Consider the following 16625-nt stretch of genomic DNA (forward strand, 5'->3'; position numbering starts at 1 on the left):
CTTTTTAACTTAAAATCCCAGAATTTCATGATTCCTCAGATATGGTCCTTTCCCCCTAAGTTGCCCAGTGACAACCTGGCAGGGTGGGAAGGGAGTGCTATGATCTCTTCTTGTTTCCCCTGATTCTCTCTCCCTCCAAACCAAGCTTTGGCCCTGTGGGTGGGAGTAGCATGGGACTTCTCTCTACCTTCAACCCCAGCTATGACTCACTGGGTGGTTACAGCATCATAGATCTAGATCCGGAAGATCAGAGACCATTTATTTCAACTCCCTAATTTTACAAATGAGGCAACTGAGGTTCATTGAGGTTAAGTGTCTTACCCAAGGTCCCCCAGGTAGTCAGCATCAGAAGCAAGATTTGAACCCAGGTCCTCTGACTAGAGCCAATGTTCTTTCCGCTGTAACATGCTGCCTTTCCTGACCTCCTTTTGGCCACTCCTCAGCGATCTCCCAAGCTCAGCGATGGCTCCAAGACTACTCTCCATCCCTCCTCCCAAGCCCAAGGATAGTTATCTGAAAATGTGCATATCATTTTTTACCTCTAGTTTATCAATTAGATCACATCATTAGCCTTCTAATTGGTCCTTGAATGTCTTTCCAAGTTGTTTGCCTTTTTACTTTTGTGGATGGCTTTTGTATAAATAGTTCTCTTGGTTCTGCTTAACTTCTGTTTCCATCAGTTGATATAGTTTCCCAAGGTTTCTCTGAATCTAGCCTTTTTGTCTTTACTCACGATATGGAAATATCCCATGACATTCATATGCCATAATCGGTTCAGTCATTCCACCCATTACTGGGCACCCGGTTTTTTTCCTATCCCTTTGCTACCAGAATGGTTATATATATGTGTAAATTTTCCTTTCCTTGCCTCCTTTTGTACCCCCTTCCCATTCCCCACCATCCCCCCCAAGCCCACTGAGGGCTCAGCGGGTGGTCTGTGACTTCTTTCAGGTCCAGCTAGCTGAGGTAGAAGCCTTCTCCCTGAACTCAGACAAGTCCTCTTCGATCCTTCTGGGGGATGATGTGAGCCTGGAGGATCCCCCAGCATGCCCTGTGGCCTCCAAGGAGATCAAGGTGAGAGAAGGATAAGTGGGCTGGGCAGAACTGCTCCCCTGACTGTGAGAGGCTGCATGGGGTCCTTGGGATTCCCTTCAAGCTCTGATTGTGTTGGAGCTCTTGGCTCCAAGATGGCACCCCATGTAAAGTCAGGAGAGCTGGACTTAGCCCCAGTGCTTCCACTGACCAGCTATGTGACCCTAGAAAAATGACTTGCCTTCTCTGGGTTTCAATTTCTTCATCTGCCAAATGGGGTGGACAATTATTTTCCCATCTTCCTCATAGGGTAGTGAGGAGGATAAAGTGAAGTCACAGGCATGGAGGAGTTTCTGGAAAAGGCATTCTATTCCTGACAGACATCCAGAAGAGACTGAGGCCGAGGCAGGCTCAGCACCGGTTTCTTAGAGATTCAGCCTGGGCTGTAAATGAATCACTCTGTCATCACAGACTCAGTCTGCTAACTAAGCCCCTTACCATGCCCAGACACAGCTCACAAGAGGCCCAGGAGGAGACACAGACACCCTGCAATGGTTCCTCCTTCTCAACTCTCAGAAAACTTCCTGAAGGTCTAGAACCCAGGCCAGTCCACAGAAAGACCTGTGTGAGGGGAGACCCCCTAATATCCCTGAATGGAACAGCTCTAGTCTTCCTTAGCCCCCTGAAGCTTCCCTTGGTCTGGTTCTGCCCCAGAGGCTTCTCTTCCCTAGACCCTAGCTTACTTCTCCATACAATCAGGGGCTTGGGGGCCTCTTCCACTTCTAATATCAGCTCTTATTATTACCTGACAGGTAGGAGATTCCCCGAGCTCATACCTCTCCCAGTCTGGTGAAGGAGAACAAAGTCCCTGCCCTCAGGGAACCTTCAGTGTCATGGGATAGATGAGTCCCCCACACTCGGGTTTGATGGTGGGGCCTGGACAGATCCATAGTAAGAGCCAAGAGCTCCTGGTAACTTCCCCCACCAGGAGTCCTACCTGCAGTCAGCCAGGCAGTGAGATCTTCTTTGGGTGAACACTTCTGGAGGGAAGCCAACTATTCTCTCTCTCCCTCCCTCCCTCCATCTCTCTGTCTCTGTCTTTCTGTCTGTCTCTGTCTGTCTCTGTCTGTCTCCCCCCCCTCTCTCTCTGTCACACACACACACACACTCTCCCTTTATCCACTTCTGTTTGCTGCTGCTGTTGACTCCCCACCTCCAGCCTCTCTATTTTTAAACCAGAAATGCCCATCTCTTCTCCATTCTCTTCACCCTCCCCAGGGTCCTGAGTACTTTCTCTGTGACCCAAACAAAGTACAAAGGGTTCCCCTCCCCTAATGGCTGAAAGCTGTGCCCTGGAAGTGGGGGAGGGACGGGGAACACTGGTAAGCCAGACACTTGAACTAACAGAATTCTAAAGTTATAGACATCAGAACGGAAGAGGAAGGAACTAAGGGCCAGAGAGGTCCTGTAAAGGGGGGACAGAGGATAAGAGCCCTGCACTTGGGATGAGTAGGGCCTGAGTTCAAATATCATTCCAGATACTTTCCATCTGTATGTCCTTGGGTAAATTGTGTAACTTCTCTTGGGTTCAGTTTACTTATCTTTAAAATGGAGACAATCACATCCCCTGCCTCACAGGGCTGTTATAAGGATCAGAAGAGATAAAGCTGAGACAATGCTTTGTAAACCTTCAATGCTAGTTACTACATCATAATATTTTGTTATCATAGAATAGTTCATATGTCACTATATTTACTGCCCAGCATTAGGATTTGAATCCAGGGCTTGGAGCTGGAGAGACCTTAGAGGCCATGAGGCTCAGAGAATAAAATGACTTGACCAAAGTCCTACAGAGAGTCAACAATAAACTTGGTCTCGTGGTTACAAATCCAATTTTCTGGGAACCAAGTAATACACAGGTTCCCACTTGTCAAAGAATGACTCTATCAGAATGTGATTATCATTGAAATTAGGCAACATAATTTAATCTTTGAAGTATGATATGGTGGAAATAGCTCTGGATTTGGAGGCAAATCTGAAATCTACTTACTGCCTCTGTGACCCTAGCTAAGTCCTTTCACACATGGGCCTCAGTTTCCTCATCTGTAAAATGAGAGGGTAGGACCAGATGACCTCTGAAGTCCCCTCTCACTCTCAGATCTGGGGTCTAATAAATCATCCCTGTTACACACATAGTACAAAGCTGAGCCTCTGTGTAAAATATTTTGTGGAGCATTAGTCAAGAGAGACACTGGTAGAACCTTAAAGCGATTCAATTTATCACATACCTACTATGTGCAGGGCACCAGGTTCTGTCTACAGAGATAAAGGTAAAGATAAAATCCTGCCCTCAAGCAGCTTAGCTGCATTCTGCCAGGTCAGATCTAGTAAAGGGCCTTCAAGCCCCTCCCACATCCAGGCAATAGCTCTCCACACCTGGGACAGCTCTCCCTTCTTCCATGTCTTCTCACCCCCTGTGACTCCAACCTGTGTAAAAAACAATGGTTTCTTCTACACGGTTTCCCAAGTAGAAAGTGAACTCCTTGAGGCCATTTTGTTTTCTCTCTTGTATTTCTAGTGCTCAACACAAAACGTGGGACATAGTATGATCTCATTTGAGCCTGGCAATGAGCTACAAATAGGTCAGATCGGGGATTATTGACCCTTTTGACAGATGGAGACACTGAGAATCAGAGGCATTAAGAGTCTTGCCAGGGGCCACACAGCTAACAAAGAACAAAGCCAGCACCAGGGCCAGGTCTTCTCATTCTTCATCCAGTGTTCTCTTCATTGGAAACTGCTGAATCCCTGATGTCAAAGACCCTTCATATGCCTAATCTGCCCTCCCTTTCTCCAACAGGGAGAATCAGAGACTCCTGACCCCATCAAGATCGGGGACTTGGGAGAGTGCTTCTTTCCTTTGTCCAACACGGCTGTCTCAGCAGCCCCAGAAAGCTACCTGTGCGAGGTGGAGAAGGACCCCTTCAGTCCTGTCCAGTCGTGGCTAAAACATGAGAGTAGTCAAGGTAAGGAGGGTTCCTGCCAATATTCCAAAATCCAGAGCTATTTCCACTGTATCACACTTCAAATATTAAATTATGTTGTCTTATTTCAATGATAAATACATTCTGATATAGGGGTGGGGAGGGGGGATATCATTAGGATGCCTGTTTCTGAGGAATCCTAGGACTCTCCCAAGCTAGAAGATACATCAGAAGGCATCTGGTCTAACCTCTACTCAATGCATGAACAAGGTCCCAAAGAAAGGCCATCTACCTTTGACTTGGATATCCTCAGTGTTGGGGAGCTCACCCCTTTCATTGCTGAACAGCTCTGATGGTTAGAAAGCCTTTCATTGGATCAAGCTCCAACCTGCTTGCCCACCGCTTATGTCTCACAGGTGTGATTGTACCTCATACTATAATGGGAATCAGTTCCCAGAGCCCAGCCCTGGGCTCCTGTCAGAAACAGTGTCCAAGGCTGAGCCCTAGGAACATAAGAGTATTGGGGATCATCAATAGGGTGACTGTTGGCCTTTTCCATCTGGTGGTAACCATTTCGAATCCTTTTCCTGATGTCTACATCATCTGTTCTGAAAGCAGAGGGGAGAGTAAACCAGGGGTGGGGAACCTGTGCCCTTGAGGCCACATGTGGCACTCCAGGTCCTCAAGTGTGGCCCATCAACTGAATCCAAGCTTCACAGAACAAATCCTTGCATTTAGACTCTGAACATTCTGGCGGGAGCATTGGCCTAGCTGGGAGAGCCACAAAGACTTCCTCTGTGCACATTCCCTCTGCTAGGTGACAGCAGCCCCAGCCCCTAGCAGAGTCTCAGCCTTGGGCACTCCTTTCTTTCCACTCTGACAGTTCCGTCCAGTGCTTTCTCGCCCGATGCCACCAGCACTCTCTTGCCCATGCCCGCAGAGTTCTTTCATCCAGCTGTGGCCAGCAGCCAGAAGGTCGAGGACAAGGCTGTCTGCAAGGGCACCCTTCCCAAGATCTCCCTGCAGGGCTCCTGGGCATCCTTACGTTCTCCAAGCGTCAACTGCGCCCTCCTCCGACAGGTAGGGGCCGGGCCCAGCCTAGCTTTCCTTCTGCTCCAAAGGCCAAGGAGGGCAGGGATCGGGAAAATGGGGCCAGCTCCAGCTCAGAAGTGATCACCAGGGGATTGGGTCTGCATGTCACGTTCGAGGTCAGTTAGTGAAAACAGCCCAGGAAGGCGTCAGCAGAGGCCCTGGGCTGGGAGGCCTTCCATGGGGTGGGGGAGGGAGCAGCACTGGCACCACAAGGCCAGGGCAGGGGCAGAGGCAGAGATCCCACCTTGATCAAGATGCCTCATGGAGCCTCAGTTTCCTCATTTGTAAAAACCAGGAGGGAGATGGAATGACCTCCCAGCTGTCTTCCAGCCCTAGGCCTATGATCTTCTAGGCTTATAAATGAGGGGAGGGGGCAGTGTGGAAAAGCAGCCAGAGGGCCAAGAGGAGCCGGGCTCAGATCCTACCTTTGCCTCTTATGTCAGTGTGACCCGGAGGAAGAGGCCTTCTCTCTGGGCCTTCTCCGAGGCCCCTCTCATCTCCAGAGCAAGGAGCTGCCTTCTCAGGTGATCACACATGGCTTTCTTCATGGCATCTAGAGACCAACACACAGCATCCCCTCTTCTGCAGGCCTCTGTGCCAGCTGCCTCATGCCTCGCCCTGTCCCACACCCTCACCTTCACCTTGGAGAATCCCTGCTGTCCCTCAAAGCTCAGCCTCACCTTCCCAGTGGGCCTGCTAGGAGTTGGTCACCCCCACTCCAAACAGTGAAGATCGTGTGTTTATTGATATGTGTCTGTTTATACGTGCAGAGATGTTTATACGTGCATTCATACCTGTACACATATATTTATATACATTTTATACTGATATGAACATATCAATATATACATATTTATATACATAGTATATTTCTATATGTATATATTTATACATATTTACATACACTTGTAGCTATACACATATTTATATATGAATTTTATGCAGATATAAATATATCAATACATATGCACATATGTTTGTACATGCCTATATTCATACACATGTCTTCATACACACATGTGTGTTCATATATGTCCACATATATTCATACCTCTACACATACGTATATATCTTTAGACGTATATAAATACATATCCATATGTACGTTTTTACATATACACATATGTGCATATATTTATACAATACACGTGTCTTTATACATGCATACATACACATTTATACATAGATATTCATAGAATATTTATACACATGCATGTGTTTATAAATATATGCCTAGATCTTTATACACATTCGCATATTCATACAATACATGTATTGATACATATATACGCATAGATGTTGTGCATACTTACATATTTATACACATACATGTATTTTTACATATATTTGCGCCTATATATGCATATGCACCTGCACATTGTTTCCCTTGATACAGCGTAAGCTTCTGGAGGGCAGGGACTGTTCTGTCTTGTCCACGTATCCTCAGCATCTATAACAGTGCCTGGCGTGGCCCAGTGTTTACCCTGACACTTGGTGACTTTAAGGCCGGCAATGAGCCTGGAGGACGACAGTGAAATCTATTTTGGAAAATGTGATTCCGGATCATGAAATATAAGAGGTCTCGTGGATTACTCAAAGGTCTTGTGTGAATATGTCATAACTATTCTATTCAAGAAGAAGATGCTGAACATGGCAAACCCTGAGACGTGGAGCTGCCCAAAGCTTAGCAGACAGGAAATGGCTGGCTAGGGAGGTGGGGGAGGGGGCTCTGAGTCATTCCTCAATCGACTGTCCACATGTAGCTGGGTGCTCCACTGATTAGAGCGAAGGTCAGAACGAACCCTACATTAGGAGAAAGGACCAAGATGAAATGTCGCTCGATGTGGTCACAGTAACTCAACACAACCGATTTAAACAGGCTGTTGGCTGAAAAATGGAAAATTGATGAAAAGTCTCCATTTCTTAGAAGAGTTTACCCACTATAGAGCAGTGAGGTAAAAAGATCTCAGAAAATTCTTGGGTCACCAAACACCCTGTGAGGCAGAGACCCATGAGAGTCTTTGGTTTAGAGTACAAGCTCATTTGCAAAAGATTATGGAAGAAAATTATGGGTGACCGTGGGCTTTTCATGAAACAGTGAAAATCAGTAAAGGGGACATGAGCCTTTGGAGAGTTTAGTGTGAAATCCGGCTAAGCAGCATAGATCACCCTAAGAGCATCCAGATGAAACCAGAAGGAACACAAGGGCTATGTATCAAGTGGCAGAGATCTGCGGCATTTCCATAGTGGTTTATTCTCATCCATAATGATCACGGAGTGCTTCTATATGGATTCTACCATCTCAATGCTCAATGTGCCACATCAGAGTGTGCCCACGGCGCTCAAGGAAATGGAGTCAGGAAGAGTGTAACTGGACCCACTTAGAGAAGAAATCTGTGAAGGGACAATCAGGAACAAATTTTCACCATTATCTCAAAGAAGGAAGATCAGATCATAAATGGTACTATTACCTTCCAAAAGGATGAACTAGAAGACATCAATAGCTATTGACCCATATACCCACTTAATCTTCTCCACAAAATCTTTATGTCAATTGTCTGTGGTCTATGTATACCTCAGAGGTGTCCTTGAGGAAAGCTGGAGATGGGAATAGTCAGGCTTTTGTAGAAAGGTCTCTAAATAGCCCACATCATCATAGTCACAAAATAGACTAAAAATTCAAAGCTTAGAATCTACCAAACCAGCTGTTTGTAGATCTTAAAGGAGTATTTGATTCCATAGAGAAAGATGCAGTCTCAAATGCCATTCTCCAGCAAGGTATCTCCCTTGAATAGAAATGGTTGTTGAGTTGTTTTTCATTCATGTCTGATTCTTTGTGACCCCTTTGTGGGTTTTTTTTTGGACAAAAGTACTGGAGTGGTTTGCCATTCCCTTCCCCAGTTCATCTTACCAATGAGGAAACTGAGGCAAACAGGGTCAAGTGACTTACCCAGGATCACACAGCTGGTGAGTGTCTGAAGTCAGAATTGAACTCAACTTCCTAACTCCAGGCCTGGCACTCTATCCACTTCACCACCCAGCTGCCCCTTCAGTTATTATAGTTTAGTATAATTAAAGGAATAGGCCACTCTTTCTTAGAGATTGGGACAGCTGGACATTAAGAAAAACTGGAAGAAAGATTTGAAACAGAGTCATAAAATGCCAGAAGTAGAAAGAGCCCTACTGGTCTATCCCTGACAAAGAATCACCTCTCTCTTTGGTGGGAGGGCAGAGGACCATACTGGTAAGCTCATTAGGACAGAGAATTCTCACCTCAGGAATGACCGTTGCCAGTGTCGAGGGGCACCTTCTTTGCAGCGTAGCATTGTAGAGATGCCTGGGGGTGTGGAGAGGTCACCCACCTTGTTTGTGGTTGAAACTGAGGCTCCGATGGTCAGTGCTTTGCCTCGTGTCATGTAGCTGATAGGTTTCAAAGGTGGGATTTGAACTTCTGACACCTGAATGTCACTGGCGGTGGCGTCCTCTATTATGCCAGGCCAGAGCCCTATCCACCTCACTGCGGTACATCTGATCCCACCAGGGAGAAGCCCGCTAGGTCAGGCACCAAGTCTGAATAAAGGGTACCTGTGACTGGGGACGCCCTCCATTCCCAATTCCCACTTTCTGATGATGTAGACCTGATTGTGTTGAGCTGCAGAATACTTGAAGGGGCTCCAGAGAGGGAAACACCAACGTGGACCAAGTGGGAAGGGTGCCTAGATCCCAGAGCCTGCTGCTCTGATGGATGGGCCACCCACCGCCCAGGTGCATGAGTGTGGATCAGCACCTTGGACAGCCCCGGGCAGACTGCCTGAACCTCAGCGGAGCCCATAGCTGAGCACAGAAGGAAAGCAGGCAGGATTGCCTTTGGAAAGTGGCACCAAGGTCAATCTCTTCCCGCCATTGCTCCCTAACCCAGCAGTGCCCAACGGCTGTAAAGGATGGGATGCCATGATCTCAGTCAGCAAGGATTCAGTAAGTGCCTCCTGTATACCAAGCATTATGCTAAATTCTGAGGATACAAAGATACAATGAAACAGGCCCTGCCCTCAAGGAGCTTACAATCTGTCCAGGGAAATCTCAAGATCCATTAAAGCAGCCAAGCATTTTAACAGCGCCATAGATCATAGAGTGCGGGCTGGAAAGAGCCTCAGAGGCAGGTAAGGATAGAGCCTCCTCCCCAGAGGGAGGTGAAGTCATCACTGTAACAGGTCATCCTTACACGCGCCTGGCAAAATACGGCTGTTATTTCATCTGGTTCTCACAAGGACCCTGAGAGGGAGGTGCCATTTTATAGAGGAGGAAATTGAGGCAAACAGAGATTTAGTGATTTGCCTAGGGTCACACAGTTAATGAATGTCTGAGGCTGGATTTGAACTCAGGCCTTCCCAACTCCAGACTTAATCCCTGTGCCACCAGCTGCCTCAGAATCACTTGTCTAAGGTCACACAGGAAGTAAGTACCAGAATGAATAGAGTGGAGGGAGAGTTGGAGGAGGAGAGATGGATAAAGGAAAGAAAGGAGGAGAAGGGAAGATAATGAGAGAGAGAGAAAGAAAGAGAAGGAAAAACAGAGAGAGACTCAGAAGGAGGGAGGGAGGGAAAGAGAGAGACAGAGACAGAGGAGGAGAAGGAGGAGGAGGAGGAGGAGGAGAGATGGATAAAGGAAAGAAAGGAGAAGGGAAGAGAGAGAAAGAGAGGGAAAAAAACAGAGAGAGACTCAGAAGGAGGGAGGGAGGGAGACAGAGACAGAGGAGGAGGAGGAGAAAAGACTGATTTCTTTCCCCCTTAACAATCTGTATCTATGTCACACACAGTGCTCAGCTCAGGATCAGGCACCAAGTGCCCTTGAATCGATGCTTAGAAGAAGATCTAGGCTTTGTTTTGTTTCTCAGAATTCTGACCGTCTCATTTGGACAGGAGAAGAAGCTGTGGACCAGAGGGGAGTCTGTCTGGGGTCACACAGTGAATTAGGGACAGAGCCACCAGGATAGCTTGGGGGCTCAGGCCTGGGCCTCTCCCAGGAAGATGGCTCAATAGGTGCCCATGTGTGGTGAAGAGAGTATCATTAACTCCAGAGTCAGACTTGGGTTCGAATCCTGACTTTGCTTCCGTGTGCCTTCATGTCACCCAGGGGTCCCACCAGCTCTACCCCCCCCCCCCCATATCATTTCTCTCTCTATCTCTCAGACCACGGAGAGCGACACCTCCCTGGATGACAGCAGGAGCAGCGGCTCGGTGGGCAGCCTCCAGACCACGCTAGATGACAGCCTGAATCTCAGTGACTCTCCCCAGTGCACCCTGGACCTCCCCTCCGCCCTGTGCCCCGGGCTGTCCGGCGCCAACGCCAGGGCGTCCCACAGAACTGTGGTGGCAGCTGCCCTGTCTCCAGCCTCCCGGCGCCGGAGCCTGCGAGGCCGTGGCCTCTTCAGCCTGCGAACCCTCCGAGGCCACCAGCGCAGCCACAGCAGCGGGGGCAGCACCAGCCCCGGCTGCACCCACCATGATTCTATGGACCCCTCCGACGAGGAGGGGGTGGGCAGCAGCCTCCGGGGGGGAGGCACCAACAGCAGCGAGCAGTCAGAGACCCTCAGCAGCCTCTCCCTCACGTCCCTCTTCTCCCCTGCCCTCCCGCCCCCGGGCCTTCGGCTGGCCAAGAGGTGTAACAGCACAAGCAGCCTGTCTACAGTGGGCCCTGTGTCCTCCACCAAGGGCCTGCTGCCTCCGCTGGGGACTGAGGGCGTGCAGCCCTACTCGGCTGACCCCAGGGGCTTCCTGTCCACACCCTGCTGGGGGACAGACTTCTGCAAGGACCGCCACTCAGTCAGCAAGGAGAGCCAGGAGCTCAAGCAGCCTCCCCAGGCGGAGCGCGGGGCGGGGCTGGCCAAAAGGAACAGATGAGGCTCTGCGGCCCCGGGGGTGCCCAGCGGGGGCCATTCACTGTGGCTGCCACTTCCAAACTCCCACCGAGGTGAGCGAGCAAGAGTCTGCCAGGGGCCGGCGGAGAGGCCCACACACTTACCTCAGGCACGCGGAGACCGGAGGCCCGAGCCCCGCAGCTGGAGGGACTGTGGGCAGGGAGGAAGGCTCAGCGGGCGGGGCCCTGGCCAGATGTGGAGCCACAGGGGGCCCTTCCGCATATATCTATACATATATACATATATAGACACACACAAAGACATATATATTTATTTATTTTTTTTACTGAAAGCCTATGACTTCCAGAAAGTGCTGAGGATAGAGGGGGCGGGATGGGGAGGTGGGGACATGTTTGTTGAGAAGCAGTCAGACCCCAAGAGCAGGGGCCAGACAGGACAGAGTGGTTCCAGCCTGGCTGGGAGGCTGCCCTAGGCAGGCCCTGAGGCCATTCAGTCCCTCAGGGGTGATCTGGGGCATCCCATTGAGGCTAGCCCTCCTGGGAAGGGGGCAGCTTTTGGTCCTTTCATTCTTGATGGTATTTAGGAGCCCCAGAGGCACAAGAACCCTAATTAGCAAATAGGTACATAGATTTTTTTTTCCATAGAAAAAACAAAAACAAAAAAAGGTGAGGGGAGGAAGTGTGTTTTTCCAGTACCCGGAGAGAGGAGGTGGGCATGTCTCACAGGATTAGCCAGAGCTGCCTGGGGCAGACAGAATCATGTGGCACCTCAGAGCCCACCTGCCTGACCCTTTGCCAAGGGAAGACCAAAGGCTCAGAAAGGTAGGTGACCTACCTGAGGTCACTGGGGAGTCATTGAATGACAGAGCTTGGACTTTTTGACAGTGAATTTGGCCCTCTGGTGCAGGCATGCTGTGAGGATGGGTGGGTGGCATCTTTCTCTGCTGACTGCGCCCTCACTTGGGCCTTGGCATTGGCCGCAGACCAAGGTCTACCCTCCATGGGTGTGGCCTTCCCTCCCCTGCCTTCCTCTTATTCCTGGAGCTGGGGGTCTGCACAATGCCAGCTGCCACCCCTGCTCTTCCAGGGTGGGGTCCCTTCCTTGGTCTGCCTGCCCCTGGTCCTCTTGCTGTGATTACTTCAAACTCTAGATCTTGGTGGGGAGGGAAGAACTAGGGGAGAGTGTGATCTCTCCATCTATCTGTCCTTCTATTTTCCCATCAGTTATAAGTGTTTTAAGCAATAGAGTTAGGCTTCGAAGAGACAGAGAAAAAGACAAAGCATAATGAGTAAAGGGGCAGGGCATGTGTACAAAAGACTGTCACAGGCCCAGGCAGAGTCTCTGCCAATGAGAACTGGAAGGAAGTCAGTGCTTAGTGAGTCCAACTCCCTCATGTTACAGCTGAGGAAATGAGGCCCACAGAGTCTGTATGACTTGCCCAGGGTCATCTAGTAAGTGTTAGAAGCAGGATTCTCCTTTATGAGGGGAGTGACTGGAAGGAGGGAGGGAGGGAGGCCTGGGAGCGAGGTTAGCCCAGGACAGATGGACCCTAGTTTGGCCTGTGAGAGCTCCGTTGGGCATGGCTGGGCTCTTCTATTTATTTTTTCTCAGTCTAGCTGCCTTTCTTATCTGTCTTGGCCTTGAGGAGCCTGATGTGTCTAAGTAAATCGCAGAATTCAAGGCAGGGCATCCCCGTTCTCTTGTCCTAAGCACTTGCCTGGCAGGCTGGGGCTGGAGGGATTGAGATCCGGCCCTTTGAGGAGCCCCTCCTCCTGCTCCCTGCCTGATTCCCACCCTGCTCTGCCCTCACAAACGCCCACCTATTCCCACCAACCTGCATCCACCACTTAGCTAGATAGCAGGCCCTCAGCCCATCACTGGCCTGGGCTTCCCAGGAGAAGGCAGCCAGGCCTCAGAGGATATAGGGAGACCTCCTTCCACTTGTCACAGATCTTAGTCCCTTCATCACATCCCATCCTGGGCAACATGGGTTCCTGTCTCCTCATAAGTCCTTCCAGGCAATGAAGGGCACATCCCTATTAAAGATCATAGGGTCCCACATTTAGAACTGGGAGAGACCTCAAAGGTCATCTTGTTCAACCTTTTCATATCATAGAGGGGGAAGCATGCCTACAAATGCAATTACATGCTTCTACTCACATATGCCTAACATCTGTGCTCACACTCATACATGTCATTTCACACATAGAAACACATGCTTACACACTGGCTCTAGCTTCCCCAGCCCCTCTCCAAAGTACTGGGTTGAGTTTCACATAAGCAATAACAATAACCAGGGGTGGGCTTCATATCCTCTACCCCTGCTGAAGACCCAGTTATGACTGGGGGGGAGGGGCTCCCTCTCAGCCCAGAAGTATTACTAAGGTATATGAGGGAAGTGAGAGGGTCAGACCCCAGTCTGAGCCTCCCACCAAGTCCTGTGAGGAGTTGTAAAGTTGTAGAGGTGATCTTCCTGGCTGAAGAGGTAAGGGTAGGGCTGGTTTATTCATCTCCCACCTTGTGGCCTCCAAGGGAGTCAGTTGGTACCTGTTTTTATTCCCAGGTAGGAGATGCATCTGTAAGAGAAGGATGTAGGCTAACTGGGGTGCCAAGGCTAGAAAGCAGCTCCATTTTCCAAATGAGTCTTTGGGACACTAGACTCCTAATGTAATTATAAAACATATAAACCCTTCTATGCATCCATATAGCCCTTTCTTTACAGCCTGCATTTTTTACTTTTGTAGTTTAATTAATGCCTTTTATTTTTACACCTTCCTATCAGATTCCCAAGCCAGTGATCTTTCCTCCTCTTATCCAGCTGACAGGATGTCAGACAGTAGCAAGCTCACAGACCTTACTACTCTTCTCCCCACCCCCTGCCCCTGAATGGGTTGGAAGGTGTGTGTGGATGGATAATCCCAGTTCCCATCTCTATAGTACTTTAAGGAGTGAAAAGTACTTTATGCCCACTGCAGCTTTGTGAGGTATGTGGGGCAAAGGTTATTATTTCCATTTTACAGCTAGGGAAGCTAAGGCCCAGAGATTTGCCCATGATCACAGTTTGTTTCATTTCGGGGACTGGCCTCAGACCTAGGTATTCTGACTCCCAAAGCCAGTCTGTCAGGGAGGGTAATATAAGCAGCCTGGAAGGCAGCAAGGGTGACTATAGTTTGGCCCAAGCTAGCAAGTAAGATTGTGGGTCCACCAGGGTAAGGGAGAAAAGGGAGGGAGTTTTCAGTGGAAGGATGGAGGGCTACAGGTGTGGAGTGTTGGCTACTCTATCAGAATGTTTGGGTTGGTTTCTAAAACTTGAATCTGCCAGTCATTGAGTTGGGTGAAGCTAAACAAGGAACAACGTGTTCTATGCTGTTGTTTTTTTTTCTCAGCTCAGGGCATGTCAGGGTGGGAGGGTACACTTGCCTTATCTGGACTTAGGACAAGGGTGGGGATTGGGAGAGATGGCAGGGAGGCTTTTCTGACAGTGGAACATGGGTTTTGCAGAGAAGGGCATCAAACACCTGTCCTAACAGGAATCTTCAGTACAGATAAATGTAAAATAATACCCTCAGCTTTAAAAAATCAGCTTCCTAAGGGTCAGATGAGGAGAGGGGATGTGTGACTTAGTAGTAGTTTGCCTGAAAAAGAGCTGAGGGTTTTAGAGGACCACAGATTCAGCATGGTTTAACAGCCAGACAGAGACCAGATTTCCTTGGTAGAAGGAACTTCCTCCACCGGGTCTGGCTGGCATCATCTCTGCAGCCTAGAGTGGCCTGGTGCATTCAGAGACAAAGGGGATTAGTCAGTCTGATGGAGAAGCAAGAAAAAAAGAGCCAACAAAATTTGAGGGTGCATTAAGAGAAGCAGAAGTGTCTAGGAATGAGGGAGTGACGGGCCTGCTGTCCTTGGTCGGGTGATGCCACCCTGGAATGTGGTGCTGAGTCCAGTGGAGGCAGAGAGGCTGGGGAGGGGCTTTGAGTCTGTGTCATAGGAGGGGAGAGGTTTAAAGAACCAAGGATGTTTGGCCAGGAGGAAAATGGACTCAGCCTGGTGTCTGCCTTCCAGAATCGGAAGGGCCGTTGTCTGGAGCAGGGCTTAGCTGTGTTCTGCCCGGCCCCAGAGGGTCCAGCCTTGGCTGGGGGAAAGCTGCATTCGCAGAGGAAGATATAGGAAGATTTTGACATCAGTGAGGGGAAAGGGGAAGATCTCAAGCTTTCTCTCATTGTTCTCCTTTCCTCTCTGGGCTTGTCTCCTCTGTCAAATGGGCATCACAAGCGTACCCGTCCCTACAAGGTCAGAGTGAGAACCAATCACAGAAGTGTTCTACCAAAGCCATAGATGGTTCTGAGCTTTCCCTCCCTTTGCCAAGCCTTGACTAGCATGCCACAAGCTTAATTCTGTGTGTGTGCTGGGTGCTAGGAGGAGATCAAGAATTTCAGCCAAGACCTGGCCCTCATGGAGCTTGGAGTTGAGGAGGGGGATGAGCTGAACTCAGAAATGACCCTGCAGATGGCACATGAGTCAAGAAAGTGCCGTGTGAAAGATGAGGAGAAATCAGAGCAGGCTTCCCGGCATAGGCAGCCTGGCTGGGGGAGGGGGACTGAGAAAAGGGCCAAGGAAGGGATTGCCATGGGGGATTTCCTTCAGAGAGGTCTTGGGCTCTTTCTTTTGACAGTGATTCTCACTTTGGAGAGGAGAAATGAAGTGGCTTAGCTTCTAAGGAAGCCAGAAAGGAAAGAGGAGGCCTAAGGAGTGGAGTCCAGGGAAGGCAACCTTCTCCCATCCCCTAGGGGCTGCCCTGTTTTTGTTCACTGGGTAGAAAAGATCACAGACTCAGGTCTGGGAGGGACCTCAGGGCCATCTAGTTCAGTATAGTCTCATTTTACAGATAAGGAAACTGAGGCCCAGGGAGCATCACAGATTTAGATCTGGAAGAGACCGGCCACAGCCAATTCACTCATTTGACAGTTAAGAGAAACAGAGGCCCAGGCACTAACCTGACCTGGGCTGGGGGAGGGGGTTGGACCCTTCCCAAGACAGAAACTTATCCCCACTAGAATGCCCAGCTTGTTTAAAGTCATTATCTGGTCGGTGACCCAGGCCTGGGAGAAGGACTGAGCAAAGCCAACATGGGCAGTCTGTGGCCTGGTGTCCACATGTGCCCGAAGGACCCCATTCCCCAAAGTACACGTTTTCTGGGCCCCAGGGAGCAGGACAGTGACTCCATATAGGCCCTCCCTCTGCCCAGGATGTTGTCCCACCATTTCTTTCCCTTTGCCTCAGGCTTCCCTGAGTCACACAGGGTCCCTCAGAAAAGCACAGTCCATTCACACAGGCCCCAGGGACTCTAGGAAGCCAGGGCCAGCAGGGACCCTCCTCATCTTAGAAGTCAGGCTTCTGAGGCCTTCGGAGGGGGAAGTGACTCACATAAGGCCACCCAAGTACTCAGCAGCAGAGCAGGGGCTCAGACCTATATCCAGCACCCTCTGCCCACTGTGCCACACTGCCCATTCACTTCTGATGTCTTCTGGCAGCTGTCCAGGACATCCCTTCTCTGACAAAGATAAAAGCAAAAATGGACATCCAGCAGATCTCAGCCCTCACCCCTCTTTCCTTGCTCCTGCCTTCTCTCTCTCAGTCTC

General features: G+C 49.6%; 1 protein-coding gene across 1 annotated transcript in view; it reads left to right on the forward strand.

Moving 5' to 3' along the window:
• CACNA1I (calcium voltage-gated channel subunit alpha1 I) overlaps window positions 1-11484 on the forward strand; it is a 151904-nt gene extending 140420 nt beyond the window's left edge. Inside the window, exons 32-35 of the mRNA XM_069102856.1 lie at window positions 952-1074; window positions 3893-4058; window positions 4900-5096; window positions 10298-11484. Coding sequence (XP_068958957.1) covers window positions 952-1074; window positions 3893-4058; window positions 4900-5096; window positions 10298-11008 — 1197 coding nt within the window. The 3' untranslated portion in view covers window positions 11009-11484. The remainder of the gene's footprint in view (window positions 1-951; window positions 1075-3892; window positions 4059-4899; window positions 5097-10297) is intronic.
• The last annotated feature ends 5141 nt before the right edge of the window (window positions 11485-16625 follow it).

This window comes from Petaurus breviceps, unplaced genomic scaffold (assembly GCF_028583685.1).
Source record: "Petaurus breviceps papuanus isolate PSGF00001 unplaced genomic scaffold, PetGlider_PUasm1.0 558, whole genome shotgun sequence".
NCBI lineage: Eukaryota > Metazoa > Chordata > Mammalia > Diprotodontia > Petauridae > Petaurus > Petaurus breviceps.